This window comes from Nyctereutes procyonoides, unplaced genomic scaffold (genome assembly GCF_905146905.1).
Source record: "Nyctereutes procyonoides isolate TBG_1078 unplaced genomic scaffold, NYPRO_anot_genome, whole genome shotgun sequence".
NCBI classification, from domain to species: domain Eukaryota; kingdom Metazoa; phylum Chordata; class Mammalia; order Carnivora; family Canidae; genus Nyctereutes; species Nyctereutes procyonoides.
In genome coordinates, this window is record NW_026575091.1 from 521,625 (window position 1) to 538,877 (window position 17,253).

The following is a 17,253-nucleotide window of genomic DNA, read 5'->3' on the forward strand; positions in this document are numbered from 1 at the left end:
CCACGGCCCCACCTGTCCCTTGGTGTCTCCCCGGCCTGGCCTGTTGCTGCTGCAGACAGGCAGGGTGACGGGGTGGGGGTGTGGGGGGCTGACTTCCCCGTCTCCCGGCTCCAGGAGCTGGAGAGAGGCCGAGACGGGGAAGAGCAGGACGTGGAGGGCGGGAAGATGGACGCTCAGACACAGCAGAGGACAGCAGTGTAGACATGGGGGTGCAGCATCGGGGCAGGGGCTGCAGCAGAAGGGCCCTAGGCCCCAGACCACTGCTGACACGGTGTGGGGGGTTCTCTCATAGTGGATCACGGGGCTCCAGCCACGTGCGTACTCCCACTCATGTCACGTGTACCCCCTTGCAGCTTCCTGAGAGGGCTGCCCTGCACGGGGATGCTGGCTGCAGGCCTGGGGCTCCAGGGCAGGGCTGCCTCCACCCCACCCCGATGATGGGCCACGCACAGGGTGCCAGGCTGTGCCCACGTGTGTCCCGGTGCCATGGACACAGCCGTGTATGAGTGCGTCTGTCTGGGTACCCCAGCTGCCTCCCCATGTTTCCACCCAGCCTGCACCCCCAGCCCACCTTAAGGCTCCAAGCGGGGGCGGGGGGAGGCCATGAGCCAGCCTTGTCCGCTTCTCCACCCACCGCGCCCCAGGGTTGCCACCCCCACTGCGACTCCAACCGCGCCCACCATCGGGGAGGCCCCCCCCTTTGAAAACGGTTGATGAGGTTCTTGCTAGCTTGCCTTGCTGTTATTCCCCGTTGCCATGGTCACGGGACTGCAGAGTGACGGGAGGATGCCAGAGGGGGCCAAGGGCCGTGCGCCTGGCCCTCCAGTTGGTATACAGCACAGTTTTTCCATACACTCAGACACACACACACACACACACACTCCCTGGAACCCTCGAAAGTCATCAGCCACAGACTGGTGCTCCTCAAGTCCCCAGAGCTTCCCACCCACCTTGCTGGGCCACGGGGCTGGGAACCCCTCAGCAGCTGCAGTCCCCATCACCCCCCAGACTCTATGTCCGGGAGCACCCCCATCTTGGGCTCGGCTGGGTACCAGTCAGGGCCCTGACAGCCTCCCCTGGAGATCTGCCCCCCTCCCCCAGGTGCAAGGCCTCCTACTCCCATCAGCTCACCTGGCTCAGGACGCACCTGTGGGGGGTCGGAGCGCTGACCTGGCTCAGGGGGCCAGTTCAAGACCCAAATCTGCCCTGCCCAGACCCCCCCCCAGCCCCGCTCCCTGGGGGGCGCTATGGCATTTGGTGCCTGAACAATGGAGGACACCGTGGGCCTCCCCCACCTTGCCCCCTGGTGCTACCAGCAGGCACAGGGGCCGTGTCTGAGCGGGAGGCACAAAGCGGCCAGGACGCAGAGGCCTGCTGGCCCCAGGCTGCCTCTGTGCCCAGAATGCCCCGCCTTGTCCCAGGACAGCATGGGGGTACCCCAGGACCCCCGAGACCTGGGGGAGGCAGCTGCGGGGTTCTGGTGCACCAAGCAAGACCACCTCCTTCCGCTTGCTTCCCTCCACACACACCCCCCCGCCCCACCCGTGCCTTGCCCAGGTTGCTCCTTCCTAAGGCTCAAGGGCCAAGTGCCCCGGGGCAGCTGCTGGCTCCCTCCCCAGTGTGCACTCCCCTGCCCTCCCCAGGCCCAGCTGGGTCATGGACGCTCAGACATTCCCAGGGCCTATTTTCAGCAGCTTGTCCCCCGGGACCCCCGGCCTGCTCTGAGGTTCTGCCCCAGAGCGGGTCTGCTGGGCCCTCCGTGGCCGCTCCTTGGCCCTGAGCCAGGAGAGGGGTTGGGGCGCTGCACCCTCGCAGGAGGACTCTGCTCCTGACCACCTGGGCCTCACCCGGGCCACGTGAGAGGGCCGCCCCGCTCCTCCTGTCCTGGAGGCGGGAGTGGCACAGAGGATGGCACCGCCAGCCCGGAGCTCCCTCAGTCAGCCCCACATGGGCGCCAGTCTGGCCAGTTGGGGTGACCCTCGTCCCCCACGGAAGCTGAGCCTCGTTCCAAGGATCCATGTCCTGGAGACAAAGCCCAAGCAGAACTGCCTCAAATCCTGGCCTCACGAGTCCAGCAGCTGAGCCTTTCGGTGGGCCCGAGCCCCAGCCTCCCACCCCCGGCAGCCGGCCGGGCCCCGGGAAGTGTGCTGCCTACACCTGCGGCCCTGGTGCCCTGCCAGTCTTCACCTGGCCCAGCCCCCAGCAGCCCAGAGCCAGGGGCACCGGCGCTTGCTGACTTCCTGACACCCGATCCCGGGGACTAGGACTAGGGGCTGTGACCCGGGGACCTTAGGCAGGTCCTAAAGAAATGTCGGGAGCGGGCCTCAGCTGGGTGGGGTCCTCAGGGAGCCTCGGGCAGGGGAAAGGGAGATGTGATGCTACAGGGGCGGCGGGGGGACCGTCGGGAACCTGGAGGGGGACGTGCGGGGGGGGGGTCTAGGCCCTCAGGGGGGCGGGGCCGAGGGAGGTGCAGACAGCAGACTGCACAGCAGACTGGGGACAGTGGCCAGGGCCATACGGCCGGGCCTCCCCAAGCTGCAGAGCCCACCGCGGGCCGGAGCGTGAAGCGGGCGGGTTGGCCCGGGGAGGGGGCTGTGCGCTGGCCTCGGCGGGCGCCCCGCTGGCTGGCGGCCGTCGGAGGGGCTGCGGCCTCGGAGGGCCCGACTCGCCCGAGCTTCCTGGAGCGGGTGCCACCGAGGCGCCGGCGGGCAGCGCAGGGGCTCGGGCGTCCTCCCGACACGCCTAGCGACGCGCCAGGCCGAGGGTGGCGCCGCCCCGGTCTCCGTGACAACCGCTGGGAAACAAACAGGGCGCGCGTCATCCTCGCCCGCAGGAAGTGGGACGCGCCTTCCCCGCGGGGGCTGGGGTGCGCGGTGTCCCGGGCAGGCCTGGGGCCCGTCTCCCCCGGGGCCTGCCCCGCCGCCCACCCCCGTCTGTCCCCGCATAGTTTCCACTGGAGGCTCCCGAGGGAGGCCCGGGCCGTGCCCTCAGCAGCTCCGCTCGCTCGGGGAGGGGCAGGCGCTTCCCATCCGACCCGGCAGCGAGGGCGGGCGGGCGGGGCTCAGGACGCCTCCCCCAGCCGGTAGGTGGGGGCCTTCCACGGAGCTCCCCGAGGGCCCTGAGGCCGCCCGAGGCTCCCCGGCTGCCCTGGGGGTACCTGTTCCAGCGTGTCCCCCCACCCCGCCCCCCGCGGGCCACCTGCCCTGCACATTCTGGCTGCACTCCCGGGCTGGCCAGGTGGGAGGAGACACTGCGGCCCACGGTGGGCCCCGGATTGGACCGCCCGGGAGGAGGGCGGCCTGGCATCGCCGGACACCGGATCCCGCCGATCCACCCCCAGGGACACGGCTGGCTGCCCGCAGGACAATGGCCACTGCAGCCAGGCTCAGCTACGTGGAGCCTGGGGCCCGGAGGGTGGGCCAGGGAGGCGCCCAGGGCTGGGACGCACGGAGCTGGTCCTGGGGTGCAGGGCACAAGGGCCCAGCAGGGCCGGCGCCGCCCGCCGGCTTTCGGCCCCAGCCCAGCCCGGTTCCAGAGCCGAGGACAAGCTGCGCCCTCTGCTGGGCAGCAGATAGGAGGGACCGGCGGGCGAGGGCGAGGGGTCCTCAAAGGCGCAGGCGGGACTGCCTGGGGATCGGGGGTGACTGCAGTTTCCCTGCCGACCCAGACACAGGAACGCTGCTTGGGCAGGAGCACCTGAGCAGGGCACTCAAGGCCCCGGGTCCTAGCCCCGCGCTGCCTGCCTTCTGTCCCCCACGAATGACCACACCCCTTCCCCATCCAGGCCCGCTGTCCCCCGCCCCAGCTCCCTCACACCCGCAGACGGCCCCTCCTCCGGCCACCTGCCCCCCTTCCTCCGCGTGCCAGGCCCTGGGCTCTTTCCCACGCTAACCCCTCCTGGCCCCGGTGCCCATGGCTGGCATTCCCGGGGAGCGGGACCGCAGCCCCAGCAGAAGCCCGCCCGCAGGGGCCGGGAGCACCCGTGGATGGGACACAGAGATGCCGTCCTGGGTTCACGTCCATCCCACAGCCAGACACACAGCGCTAGGTCCCCCGATCCTCAAACCTTTTATTGACAGCAAATCTCAGCGGTAAGTGTGAGCCGCGTGTCAGACAAGCGCTTGCAAGGCGGTGCGGGAGGTGGGCGGAGGGCTCCTGGCAGGGACGCCCTCGGTGCCCCCCTGGGAACACCGTGAAGAGCGTGGCTGTGGCCGTCACTGGCAAGGGAAGCAGAAGTAATACTGTGGGGCAGGCCTGGGGCCGCGAGAGGGGGAGTGTGGGGTGGCCACCCCAGGGAGACCCACCGGGGCCACGGGCACACAGGGACACGCAGGGACACGAGACACACAGAGGAGGGGCACAGACCATGAGGACACAAGAGGGCAAGGGGCGGCCAGAGCAACAGGCGTGGGCGGGCAGGCCGCCACCCGCGGCACCGGGCCCTGGGCCTGCAGGCAGGACGCGCCGGGCCGGACTGGGTAGCGGCTGCCCCCGGGCCGAGCAGCGGGCTCCGGAGCAGGCTGGCGGGAGGCGGACGGGCCCTCGCCCTAGGGCTGAGCTTTGCCCTCGGGGTCTCTGTCGTAGATGTAGCTGCCCACGGCTCCAGTGTTCACTCCTGCGGGGAGAGGCGGCAAGGTGGCGGGGAGCCGGGCGGGGCGGGGCGGGGCAGGGCACCCCAACCCCAACCTTCCTGGCCACACTCACCCTTGGGTCCAAACAGTATCCCGTAGCAGGGCTTGTGGCAGTAGGGCTGGCCGTCGTGCTGCGGGCGGAACGGGGAGTGGGCGGCCAGTCCCGCACCTGCCGCCTCCACACACCCCTCGCCGCGGCCTTCAAGATCTCAAAGCCTCGGCCTGCAGCCGGCTCGGTGGAGGCCCAGGCGGCTCTGGCGGCTCTGCAGCGGCAGGGCATGCCTCCCCTCTGGCCGCCGGGGCAGCACCCGCCCGCCGTCCCGCCCCACACCCCTGCCCGGCCCCTCACCTCCGCGTGCCCGCCTGGAGTAAGCGTCTTCCCACAGCGCTCACAGCGCAGGCACGGGCGGTGCCAGTCCTTGCCCAGGGACGTCACCTTCTCGGCTGGGAAGGGGGGAGACGGTGATGCCAGGGACCCTCCTGGGGAGACCCCCACCCCCTGGCAGTAGGCGAGGTCACTCACCAAAGTAGACCCTTTTGTTACAGCGAGGACACATGTTGGGCTCCCCCGTGAACGTGGTGACGCTGGAGGCTGGGGGGGAAGAGCGGTGAGGGCAGGGCAGCCCCCCAGGACCCCCGCCCCCCCACACCGAGCCCAGCCCACCTTTGCTGGGCCCCTTGGGCGGACCGCTCGCCTTGCGCTCCTCAGCCCGGACCACAGGCACCTCCATGGGGCCGGTGACCTGCGGCCCCTCGGCAGAGGGCTTGTCGTAGATGTAGGAGCCGGCACCCCCGATGTTCACACCTGCGGGCGGCGGGCGCTGGGGGGTGAGTGGCCGGCGGCCTCGCGTACCCCACTGACCCGCTCAGGAAAGGGCCCTCGCGGCCCCGCCGTGGGGTCAGGACCCGGCACCCAGGGGGTGCCGAGGGCTGGGGTAGATTCCTGGGAAGGGCACGGAGGAAGGAGGGGACTGCGGGAAGGAGCCAGGCCTCCCGGAGCCAGAAGGCTTCGCAGGCTGAGGAGGGTGACCCAAGCTCACCTTTGGGTCCAAACAGCGTGGCGTAGCAGGGCTTGTGGCAGAACGGCTTCCCGTCGTGCTAGGCAGGGGGGCACCGGGTGAGGGCTGGGTCCCCGCAGCCACAGGCCCGGCCTGAGGGTGGGGGAGCCCCGGATCCCCCGCCCTGCTCCCCGCAGCCCCAGGGCAGGGGGCTCACCTCCGCATGGCCCCCCGGAGTCAGCGTCTTGTTGCAGCGCTCACACTTGAGACAGAACTTGTGCCAGTCCTTGCCCAGGGAGCTCACCTTCTCCGCTGGGGGCAGGGGGGGCCGGGGGGGGTCAGGGCCAGGGCTGCAGCGCCCTCGTCCTGCCCCGCCCCCCACCTGGGCCCCGGAGCACCCACCCCTCGCCAGAACCGCCTTCTGCTCCTCGGAGTCCCTGCTCCCCTGCTGGGTCTTGCTCACCCTCGCTCCCCGCGCGGGGTCCCAGCCCTAGCACCTGAGGTTTTGAGGTGACCCGGGTTTGAGGTTTTGCCTCAAACACCTGCCTCACACTCACACACCTGGCCCCGCCCCCCTGCAGGTCCCTGAACCCTTCCAGCTGGGCCCTAACTTGCCAGAGGCCCCCGCCCCGCGGCCGGCAAGCAGGGGGGCATGGAGGGTTGCGGAGCCTCTGGACGCTCCACCCCGGGGGACAGGATGCCCACCTGTCTAGATGGGGAGAACCCCCGCCGCACCGCGTCCAGCTGCTGGCTGACGTTCGGGGTCAGAGACTGGCCACTAAGGGCTCAGTCACCCCCCATCTCCCCACCCCGCCCGCTGGGCCACCTCCCAATGCGCGGAAGCGTGGGGGCCCCCCCAGGAGAGCGGGGCAGGAAGGGCGGTGGAGGAGAGGGCAGGAAGAAAGGCCGGAGCCAAGCCGGAATTCCGGAGGGAAGGGGTCTGAGCAGAAGCCTCAGGGCGGAGGAGGTGAGGCGGCCTGGGCCCTCCAGCAGGAGGCCGAGGCCCCGCAGATGCCTCCTGGGTCCCCCTCGCGCACGCTGCCGCGGCTTCCCCAAGGGTGGGCAGCAACAGCCTGGCCGGCTCACTCCCTGCCCCCAGACGCCCATGGGTGCTGCTGCTGGCGCCCCGGGCTCGGGGCCCTGGGTGCTAGCTCCCCACGGCCCTGGCAGGACCTGCTGGGCCCAGCCAGGCCAGGGCCAGCCTCCGGGACCCCCTCCGCCCCACCCCTTTCCCCGAGGCCGCTCTGCCCATGGGGTCCTGTGTCCAGGGCGGGCCTGGGTCCCTTGCCAGCCCCGCTCCCTCTCCCAGGGCTCCTGCTGGCCAGCGGCGGCCGTGGCAGCTGCAGCCCAGGGCCGCCAGGGCCAGGCCACACTGGCCAGCTTGAGCACAGGGCCACATGGGGGCAGGGGACGACCCTGAGAGCCACCGGGTGGGTAGGGGGCCGCACACTAGCAGCCCGGTTGCCAGGATGGAATGGGCTGGGTCCAGTGGCATGGAAGGGACCGGCTCCCCACCGGGCTGCTGCACATTGTTCGGGACACAAAGGCGAGGCATTCGGAGGTCACTCTGGGTGTCCTGGCCCAGGTTCCACTCAGCTCATGGGTGTCGGTGCTGGGGGGGGGGGGACTGGGGGATGGGCAGGATCCCAGCCCAAAGGCCCCCTCCCTCTGCCAGCGCCTCCCGCCCAGGACAGAAGCCAGCCGGGTCTGAGCTGCCTTTGTTTCCTGCTGGGGGCCGGCGACCGCCCAAGCAGGCAGAAGCGCTTTCCGGGCTGTCCCCACGGCCGTCCTGTCCCCATGGCCGTCCTGTCCACACGGCCGTCCTGTCCACACGGCTGTCCGCCCAGCCCTGGAGGGCCCCGAGCTGGCCCGGCCGGGGGCAGGCTCGGGGGCAGGCTCGGGGGCAGTGCCGCTGGCAGGAGGACCCTGGGGCCGCTCCCCACGCCGACCCCCAGGGACGAGCCCCCTCGGGGATGGGGACGGGGATGGGGACGGGGATGGGGACGGGGATGGGGACCGAGGGCTGGGCCAGCTCCCGGGAGGCAGCCGGAAGCCCCTAGGCTCCCAGCCAGGGCAGAAGCACTCGCGGCCAAATCCGGTCCCTCCCCTCTGGGAACAGCAAACAACCCTGCACCTCCTTCTGCGCCCGGGGGCAGGGAGGCCAAGTGGCTTCCTCCACCTTGCCCGGCGGCCCCCACTGCAGACCCGCTGTCCCCGCAGCGACCAGGGAAGGGTCCCCTGCCCCGCCCCCACCGCTTGTCCCTCTGGGGCCGGGTTGGTGGGAGGATCAGGGGCAGGACTTGGCCGCCCCGGCCGAGTCGGGAGGGAGGGAGGGAGGGAGGGAGGGAATCGGCCCGGAGAGGCTGTGCGGCGGGCGGGGCACGGGGCGGGGGGCGCCAGGTGCCCGGGCTGCGGGCGGGAGCCGGGGGCGGGGAGCGCGCTGGGACTCGCAGCGGCTGCAGGCGAGGTCGCCCCCGCACGGACGGGCCCCGGCGCAGCGCGTCCGGCCCGGCCCGGCCCGGGGCGGCGGTCGCGGTCGGGGTCGCGGTCGGGGTCGCGGTCGGGGTCGGGGCGGGGCGGGGCGGGGCGGCGGCGGGGCCACGTGTCCGCGCGGAGGCCGAGGAGAGCCGCAGCGCAGGGGCTCCCGCAGCGCCCCCCGCCCCCCGCCCGCCGCCCGCCGCCCCGGCCTGACCCCGCGCGCCCCGGGCCGGGAGCCCCGCGCGCCCCGCCGCCCCCGCCCCCGCCGCCGCCCCCGCCCCGCCCCCGCCTGGGCGCCCGCGCTCGGGGCCGCGCCTCCGTGCGGGCGGCGAAGGGCTCCGCGGCGGCGCGGGACTCACCGAAGTACACGGTCTTGTCGCACTTGGGGCACTTGGAGGCCATGGTCCGTGCGCCCGCCCGTCCCGCCGCCCGCGCCCGTCTCCGCGCCGCCGCGCCGCCCCGCCCCGCCGCCCGCCGCCCGCGCCCCATTGGCTCCGCGGCCGGGGCGGGGCCTCGGGAGCCCGCGGCGCCGGGCGGGGGGCGGCGGGGGGCGGCGGGGGGCGGCGGGGGGCGGGGGCGCACCTGCCGCGCCGCGAGGGGCCGCCCCGCCCCGCGCCCCGAGGCCCGCGCGGCGCCGTGTCCATGGCAACGGGCGGGCCCGCGGCCCCCGGCTCCGGGCCCTGCGGGCGGTGGCCTCGGCCCGAGGCCGCCCCGGGACGCGCACCGGACCCCCGCGCCGGGCCCGCCCCGCCGCCCGCCCGCCCCCGCCCCGCGTCCCTTTGCTGCTCGGTTTCCATGGCGACGCGCGCGGCGGGACGGGGCGGCGGGGGCCGGATTCCTGGCGGGCGCGGCCCGGGCGGGTGCGGGCGGGAGGCGCGGTGCGGAGGGACCTGGCCGGGAGCTGCGGCGGGCGCTGCCCCCAAGCTCTCACCGGCCGCGGGGTGCGCACTGGGGACCCCGGGCCGACGCGGGAGGACTCGGTGCGCGGGTCTCAGGGCCCCCGCGGGGCTCCAGCCGCCCCCGCCGCGCCGACCCCGCCAGCCCCTTCCTGGCCTGACACCCAGACCTCACGCCAGCCCCGCCGCGGCCCAGCTCTCCCCCCCATCCCCCCATCCCCCCACCCCCCCACCCCCCGCACTCACACCCTCTAGCCACGGCCATTCGCATTCCCGTGAGGACAACAGCCCAGAAACATGTGGTCCCCTCAAGCCTGACTGACCAGCCTGACCAGCCCCCCTTCCCGGCCGCACCCTGACTCCGCCCGTGCCAGGCAAGGCGGGGATGGGGGCGGGAGGCCTCAGCGGTGCCCCGGCCCTCCTCGCTGAGGCTGGGCGTCAGGGGGCTCCTGTAGGGAATGTGTGCAACAGGCGCAGGGCCCAGCCCTGCCTGGGGAGCAACGGGGCACAGCTCAGACGGGACACCCCTGGGACAGGTGCCCCGCGTCCAGCTGCAGTCCCAGGGCAGAGCAGAGGCTCCCTGGTGTGACAGGGCCATTCTGGGCCAATGGACACCGAGGGCCGCAGCAAGAGCAGGGCCAGGGCAGACAGGCTCCCAGCGAGCAGGATGGGGGAGGGCACCAGGGGTGCAGAGCAGCGGGCAGGGCCCACAGAGACCCCTGGGGTTCCCCCCCCCCCCCCCGGTGCCACAGTGGCTCGGCATCCTGGCAACACTGGTGGTAAACAGCACACAGGACCGGCTAGGCTCTGCTGCAGGGACCCGGGCTGGGCTCGACGGCAGGCGGCGGCTCTGGAGGTTCTGTGGGTCTGTGTGCAGGAGGGGAGAGGGCCCGAGGGATTCCCTACCCCATCCTCAGACCCCGGGGGTTTGGAAGAGGTGCCCAGGAAGCTCGTCTTGGTCAGCTCAGCTCCCGGCCGAGCCATCACCACTGTCCTGGGGCAGGGTGGGAGTACCCGGGCTACAGACGACACGGCCAGTGGGCCGTATCTTCAACACCCCGGCCTGTCACCTTACGGGGCCCCATCACGGGCTCCAGGGAGGCCAGGGCTCCCTTATCTGTCTCCAGCGGGGGAGCACAAGTAGTTTCTATTTTAATTCCGTGGCTGAGATGTGCACGCATCAGGGGTGGGACTGGGGGAGGAGGAGGCAGAGCTCGGGGAGGAAGGTGGAGGGGGCCCCACCCCAGGAGGGCCCGGCCTAGCCTCCTCCAGGCCAGCTGGCTTGGCAGAGAGCAAGAGGTGTCCCCCCAGACCCTTCTCTCGGGTGGCTAGACAGCTTGCCCCTGTCTTGCCGGCCTGCAGGGGTGGGTGCAGAGGTATGGCCAGAGGTAGAATTTCTGAGAACAACGTATTTGCTGAAATCTGAGCAAATTCTCACTTTGGAAACTCCACACCTGCTGGGGGTTGGTTGGCCTGGCCCTGCGGCTCTGGGCAGAAATCCTCGGACAGCTGGGGCAGGGCTGTGCCAGGAGCAGGGTGGGGGGCCGGCCTGACCCAGCTATGCTGGCCGCCCTGGTGGGAGAGGAGCCACAGGGCCACCGGAGCCAGGCACCTGCCCGCCTGGGTCCCAGGCCAGGTCCAGGCCACCCTGTGACTCCACCAGACACAGGGGGTCTCAGCTCCGCTGTGTGAGGGCCCCGAGCTCTGCACCTTACCCCCACGGGAGACAGGGGGTCACTGGGCCAGGTCCCACAGAGGGCCAGTGTGGGGGGGGGGCAGGGGGCAAGGGGACAGCAGAACCCCAGGAGAGCCGCGGGGCACACGGTGTTCACCGGGGCCCTCGCCCGAACGTCCTCCTGCCTGAGGACCCGATCTCGGCCCGGAGCCGCCCCCCGCCCTGCGGTGCTGGGGGACGGGGACAGCCTGGACGCCCGAGGCAAGGCGGGGGACGAGGGGACACAAGACACGGGCAGGGCTAGTTGGTTTTTTCTTTTTATGAGTTTTTTTTTCTTTGTTTTTTTTAATATGAAAATTACTTGAAAAGACCAGGGGCCAACCCCACCAGGCAGCGCGGCCGGCCGCTGGCCATGCCGATCCTAACATTCCAGATGTAAGTTACAGAGCTTAAGTTCATCTACAAAAAAAGTAATAAAAATAAAATTTAAAATGGCACCTTCAACAGAACACAACAAAACTTCCGGCCGGCCCGCGGGGCCCGCAGCGCGGTGCGGGCACGCAGGCGGCTCCTCGGCTCCGCTCCGGCCAAAAAGTAAACACAAAGCTAAAAACGACTCCTGGGCATCCTGGGAATGGGCGCGCCTCTTCCCGACGTCCCGGAGGAGCAGTTTCTGTGCGGTGGGGCGGGAGGGGGACGCTACCAAAACCGGGCGGGCGCGGGCGGGCGGCGGGCGGGGGCGCGGGCTGTGGTCGGCGGCGGCGGGCGCGGGCGCTAGTCCTCGATGACGATGGGCTCGTCGTTGACGGGCGCCGGCGGGGGCGGCCGCAGCGGCAGGGCCTGGCTCTGGCGCAGGGCGATGGGCTTGTAGGGCCGGCGCGCGGCTCGCTTGGTCTCCGAGGACGATAGCAGCTTGCGGATCTTCCTGCGAACACAGCGGCGCGGGTGCCGGGGGAGCCGGGGGAGCCGGGGGTGCCGGGGAGCCCGGGGAGCCGCCCCGCCCGCCCCCGCCCGCCCCGGGGAGGCCCCCACCTGGTCTCCTCGGTGGCCATGTAAAACACATCATCGGGGGCGTCGATCCAGTTCATCCTCCGCCGCTTGACGGGGGGCAGGGAGCCCCCCCGAATCAGGCGCACTTTGGTGGGGTAGGACTTCCCGTTGAGCAGGAGGTTCCGGCTTGGTCCCTGCGGCGAGGGGCGGCGTGAGGGGGACGCCCGCGCCCCCCCCCCCCCCCGGCCCTGCTGCGCAGCCCCGCGGCCGGCTCGACCTCTTACCATGTGCCTGGTCTGTCCGTGGTTCGCCAGACCTGACAAGAGGGGGAACGGGGCGTGAGGCCTGCAGCTGAGGGCGGGGGCTGCGTCCCCCCCAAGCCGCGGCCTAGCACACGCGCCGGGCGAGCCTGAGGCCGCGGGAGCCCCCCCAGCTCCTGGGCTCCAGGCAGAAGGCAGGCGTCCCGGTGTGACGGCCCGCTCCCTGGCACGCAGACCGCCTGCCCGGCTGGGCCGCCACAGACGACGCCGGGTTTACACGGTAGCCAGGCAACGCCTCGCCCGGCTATCAACACGGTGGTACCAGAACCCCGCGGGGGGCCGCCCCTCCTCGGGCAGCGCTGCGCCTCTTCCCCAGGGACATCAAGCATCCCTGGCTGACCCTGGGGCTAGCTGCCCCGGAGGAGCACATGGAAGCTTCTAGGAGAGGCCAGGGCACAGGCGCGGCCACCCTACCGGCTCGAGAGGGCACCCTCCCAGGCCGTGGTCCACACCCCCCAGGCCCCGGCCACGGGCACCCGGGCAGAGAAGCCAGGTGACCCCCGATGACCCCACTGCCCCCCGGCTCCGCCTGCGCCAGTGAGCGTGCACGCGAGCACACGGTGCGGCCCGTGGGAGCACGAGAGCCTGGCCTGCCGGCGGCCTTCCAGAACTAGCCCTTCCCGAGCACGCTCCTTGGCGGAGGTCTGTCGCCTGCGCGCAGCTGTCCAGCCCTCCCACCGCACACCTCCTAGCCTGGGGCGCCCCTGGGCAGGGCGGAGGGACGGGCCACCACCGCCGCCGCAGCCCCGCAGCCCCCAGGCCCGGCGCTACTTACCCAGGTAAGTGCCTATCAGAGCGACGGGTGCGGAGGGAAGGAAACACACGGTTAGTGTTAGGCAGGGAGCACGTGCACTGCCACGGCCGGGGAGGGCGGGTGCGGAGCAGATGCGCCTGCAGGGGCTGGGTTAGTGGGTTAAGGCCCCAAGGGTGCCAGGGTCCGGGCCGGCCCAGAGCTCAGCTCCTGCCCGCGGGCTGCCCGGGGGCGCCTCAGGGGGCCAGCTGCGGCTGCTTGCTGGGCTTGTGGGTGGCGCCAGGGCTCCTGGGGGAGGCGCCCAGCAACGGCGCCCTCGGGACCCTCATGCTTGGACCCGAGGAGATGCGCAAACACGCCAGTTTGGACAAACCGATAGAAGCAAATTAACTTTATCCACCTCGCTCGTTAATGGCTTTTTGCAAAAAAAAGCCCCAAAGCGCAGCAAAGATACCTGCTAAGTAGCACCGGGGCCTGTGGCAGGCCCCGTGGGGGGCTGACCGTGGGGGGCTGGCGGCCAAGGGGCAAGAGCCCCCAAGGAGGGGCTCACGAAGAGAGACAGCGGGCACCGGGGGCCTAGGGCAGGCCAGGGGACAGGGCCCAGCGCAAGGCCAGGCCAGATGGCCACTGCCTGCTGCCCCTCGCAGGTCCCCGTGCCTGGCCCACCCCTCGGCAGCAGCTCCCCAGCCCCGTGAGAGCAGGGAACTCTGGGCACGTCCGTGCTCGCTGGCCCGCACCATGACCCCGAGCCTCCGTCAGCAGGGCCTCTGACCTGCTTCCCCTGTCCCTGCCTCCCTTCCACACGTTTCGGCCACGGGCGGATGCTGGGGGGCCAGAGCCTCCGGGGCCCAGAGGCCCCTCGCTGCCACCACGGCCACCCCTCTTAGCACCTCACTGTGGCGCGGTCTGAGAGCCCGTGGATGCCCCTTCGCCCAACTGAGGGGGCAAAGCAAGGCCCTGAGCCACTGGGGCAGTGACTGTGCACCGGCCTGGACGATCAGGAGGCCCGCTCCCGAAGTGCCAACCACCTGGGCACTGGGTGGTGGCAGGGTCCCACGGCCCCTGCTCCCCCCCGCCAGCCTACCCCCTTCCCCTGGGCGTCCGGCCCCACTTGGAGCGTGCTGCCTCCGCTCTGGGACACCTGGCCCTGGCGTGCCTCCCCGTCAGGCCCTGGCCTGGACATTCCCTTGGGCCTTGCGTGCCTCCCCCAGCCCTGCCGGCCAGGCCCACAGCTCGGTCCTATCTGCCCCCACCAGAGAGGCCGGGGTCCCGAAGCCCCCCCCCCCCCACAGCAGGGCGCACAGGAGGGTCGTAGGCACAGCACGGGCAGCCGCGGGAGCAGAGGCTGACGGCATGCGGGCGGTCACAGCGCGACGGCAGACAGTACAGGCAGGCGGCGGGGGCACCAGGGCTACACGAGCGAGGACAGTCCACTGACCGGGCACTGGGCCGGGAAGGAGGGGACACCCCACAAGCCAGAGGCCCCGGGGAAGGAGACTGCGTTCGGCTGCGTCCGATGGGGGGCCCGTGAGGCCACACTTGGCTCTCTGCCCAGCGACAAGGGAACCGGGGGAGCGCGGGGAAGCAGGGTGCGGCCCGGCCCGCGTGGACTGGCCCCTGGACGAGCCCTGAGCCGCCCGCCGTGCACCATGCACGCGAGGGTACAGCACACACAGGCAGCGCATGGGGGCTCGCGCAGCAACCCTGCCAGCGGCCGCCGCAGGCCTTACCCCTACTGGGCATCAAGAGGCGCTTCTTCATGTTGCCTGCCAGCGCCCGACGGCGGGAGAGAGAGGGAGAGAGAACACCATCAGCGGGCGCGGGCGAGGCAGCGACAGGGCCGGCCGGGCACCCCCAGGCCAGCAGGCCGCGCCGGCCCAGAGACGAGGCCCCGCCTGGCCGCCCCGCCGGAGACTCACCGTCCACCCCGTTGTGCTGCTCATAGCTCCTCTTGCCCAGGATGGTGGGGGAGCCGTTGTTGATGACGGGGGCCGACTTGGCCGGGGTCAGGCCTCCGAGCACGCCAGACACGCTCTTCACGGGGTCGGGCTTGGGGGGGCGGGGGTGGGTCTCTGTTGGGAGCAACAGCGGGGGCTCACTGTGGCTAGGGAATGGCTCGAGCAGGCCCCGGGGCCCATCCCGATGGAGGTCGACCACGGGAGCACACCGCCGGCCCTGCCCATCAGGGTGTCCGAGGAGCGGGGAGAGCGAGGCGGGCCCGGGCCCCACAGATCACTGGCGACTGCCAGCAGCTTCCAGGCTCCAGACACAGGCCCATAAACAAGCAGGCCCATCAGAGGTGTCTAGGTCCAGGCCACCGGAGCTGATGGCAGCAGGCTGGCCGCCGGCCAGGCGATGAATTAACTGCCAGGCTGGCCCAGCCAAGGCCACACCCCCCTCAGCGCCGGCCGGCCGCAGGCTCAGGCTCGGACCTGCCAAGCAACCCCCCCGGGCCCCGGTAGCTCTCAAGATGGGGCAAGGCCCAGCCCCCCGACCCAGACCCTAGACATCTGATGACGCCAAACCCACTTGCGTCCACGTGGAACACGATTAGGTCATGGTTCTGGAATGTCCTTCACAGAAGGTCAGCCACCTCCACGCTGGAGGGACTGACTCACGATCCCGCCCTGAGCTCAGCACAGGGGCCAGCTCCCTCCTGCCCCCAAGCGCCCTGGTGAGCCCCCAGGACAAGCCGCCCATGGCTGGCTGAGCGGTGGGCAAAGCCTAGCCCAGGGGTGCCAGCCGAGGGCCCCCTGTGGGCTGCAGACCAGGCGTGTGTGCTGCTCACGCAGCAATGGGCCGTCCGCTTGGGCTGGGGGCGAAGAACCATCCTGCAGGTGTCTGCAGTGGATGCCCGAAGCCCGTCCTGAGTCCGTGTGGCCAAACCCTGGACGCCCCCAGGCCCCCCTGGACCCCCCCCCCCCAGGCCTCCACGCGCTGCAGCAATACAAAGGCAGAAGCGTGGGGGGCCGGGGGCCACGGCAGCTCAGGCCCCAAGGGCCCCTCCAGGCCTGGCTCGGTGGCAGCACGGAGGCCGGCTCCCTCCCTTGCAGGCGCCCGCTGCCAGGCCGCCCACGCGGGGCTGGGGCGGGGCAGGCTTACCTAGGTACCGGAGCACAGCTTCCAGGGGCTTCCGCACGGCCTGCTTCAGCACCAGTGGGCTCTGGGAGGCTTCGGGCAGCCGGGCCGTGCCTGTGGGGGCCGGCACACAGAAAGGAGCCCGGGGTCAGAACCCCCATAACCCCCCGGCCGCCCCACGTGCTGTGAGCCCCTCCTCCGAGGACCGAGCCCGGGGCTGGGGGGCGGCACTCACACTCCGCCTTGATGGCCGCACTGTTGATAGGCATGTAGGGGTGCCGGGCAGCGTGCCACGGGCGCAGGATCTCTCGGCACAGGCGCCGGGCGATGCGGGTGAGCTTGGTGGTGTGCAGATAGAAGGCCTGTCTCGTCTTCATGGCAAACTTGGGACTCCCGCTGCTCCGGGCTGGGATGCCGTGGGGGCTCTGCGGAAGGGGGCGCGCCGCCCCGACACAGCGCCATGACCGCGGGCCGGGCGCCCGGCCACGCGTGGGGGCGGGGAGGGGTGCCCACTTACCATGTTACTGCGGTTTGGTCCTGGCCTCTCTCCATCTAACCGGGTTGGCATTTTCAAGCCACCATATTTCTTCCAATATGTCCAGCAAGATGCGCAGAGGCGACACTGCATGTTAGGGGGACCCCAAGAATACCACTGGTAAGACTGGGCGGCTACGGACAACAAAGTTGGAAATAGACGGGTCCTTAAGCAGAACCAGTGACGGCAGAGAGCATTACACAGTGTCGCCCGCCCGCCCGCTGAGCCGCCCCGCCGCGGGCCCAGGCCCCCCGCACACCCGCGAGGAGGGTTTCCCGGGAGGGGTGGCCCCCGCCCCCCGGCCAGGACCCCGGGACGGAGCAGGGAGCCCAGCGCTGCGGGTGGGCCCCGATGCCGGGCGGCGGGCACTTACTGTAACAGCTCTCGCAGGCTCGGCCAGCCCCAGGGCTCTGGCCTGGCGCCCCCGCGCCATTCACCACGCCTGCCTTGACGTTATTGACGCTGATCTGGTTCGGGTTGGGCTTGTTACTTAGGGCAAGGGAGAGAGGCAGGACGTCACGGGAGCGCCTCGCGGCCACGCCGGGGGTGCCGACTTCCTGCCCGCCAGTCCTGGAAGCGGCTGCGGAGAACTTCGAGCCCCCGTCTACACCCCAGCTCTGGCCGCCAGAGCTGTGCTGGGCTCAGAGTGGAACCCTGGGCCAGGTGGGCTCGAGTCCTGGAGCCTGTGGTACAAGAGCCACTCCCCACCCGCCCGGCGGCCAGAGGTCCGAGGACCCCGGCCCACCCAGCCCACGGTCCCCAGGGGCGGCGAGGACGCGCACGACGCACTTACTAGTTGGGAATATACACTTGCTTTAACTTGCTCTCCGCTTCAGCCGCTTTCAAGCGTTTCTGGAAACGTGGAACTGATGTCAAGGACGGTGGGAAAGGAAGGGCCGCC

General features: G+C 71.5%; 2 protein-coding genes across 3 annotated transcripts in view; both read right to left on the reverse strand.

The window, feature by feature from the left end:
* Nucleotides 1-4,049: 4,049 nt before the first annotated feature.
* On the reverse strand, nucleotides 4,050-8,558 carry LOC129514698 (cysteine-rich protein 2). The gene is made up of 8 exons (XM_055333430.1): nucleotides 8,467-8,558; nucleotides 5,847-5,941; nucleotides 5,672-5,729; nucleotides 5,296-5,436; nucleotides 5,155-5,223; nucleotides 4,981-5,075; nucleotides 4,705-4,762; nucleotides 4,050-4,615 (listed from the first exon to the last, which is right to left on the reverse strand). Exons 1-8 carry the CDS (start codon nucleotides 8,507-8,509, stop codon nucleotides 4,548-4,550), a joined length of 627 nt encoding a protein of 208 aa, XP_055189405.1. The 5' UTR covers nucleotides 8,510-8,558; the 3' UTR covers nucleotides 4,050-4,547.
* Nucleotides 8,559-10,982: 2,424 nt separating this feature from the next.
* Nucleotides 10,983-17,253, reverse strand: part of LOC129514719 (metastasis-associated protein MTA1) — a 29,294-nt gene continuing 23,023 nt past the window's right edge. Inside the window, exons 12-21 of one of the 2 annotated variants that reach the window (XM_055333449.1) lie at nucleotides 17,146-17,204; nucleotides 16,726-16,841; nucleotides 16,335-16,486; nucleotides 16,053-16,242; nucleotides 15,842-15,931; nucleotides 14,659-14,811; nucleotides 14,470-14,505; nucleotides 11,953-11,984; nucleotides 11,711-11,862; nucleotides 10,983-11,603 (exon numbers count right to left, since the gene is read on the reverse strand). In XM_055333449.1, coding sequence (XP_055189424.1) covers nucleotides 11,453-11,603; nucleotides 11,711-11,862; nucleotides 11,953-11,984; nucleotides 14,470-14,505; nucleotides 14,659-14,811; nucleotides 15,842-15,931; nucleotides 16,053-16,242; nucleotides 16,335-16,486; nucleotides 16,726-16,841; nucleotides 17,146-17,204 — 1,131 coding nt within the window. In that variant the 3' untranslated portion in view covers nucleotides 10,983-11,452. Of the gene's footprint in view, nucleotides 11,604-11,710; nucleotides 11,863-11,952; nucleotides 11,985-14,469; nucleotides 14,506-14,658; nucleotides 14,812-15,841; nucleotides 15,932-16,052; nucleotides 16,243-16,334; nucleotides 16,487-16,725; nucleotides 16,842-17,145; nucleotides 17,205-17,253 lie in introns of those variants that run through there. The other variant, XM_055333450.1, reaches the window with a different exon arrangement.

Excerpts from the sequence above, each read along its gene's own strand:
- LOC129514698 (XM_055333430.1), bottom strand. The coding sequence starts at position 8,509 with ATGGCCTCCAAGTGCCCCAAGTGCGACAAGACCGTGTACTTCG. Across the intron at positions 5,730-5,846 it reads CTCCGGGGGGCCATGCGGAG|CACGACGGGAAGCCGTTCTG; the intron begins GTGAGCCCCCTG and ends CCCCCTGCCTAG. Across the intron at positions 5,076-5,154 it reads TAACAAAAGGGTCTACTTTG|CCGAGAAGGTGACGTCCCTG; the intron begins GTGAGTGACCTC and ends CCCCCTTCCCAG.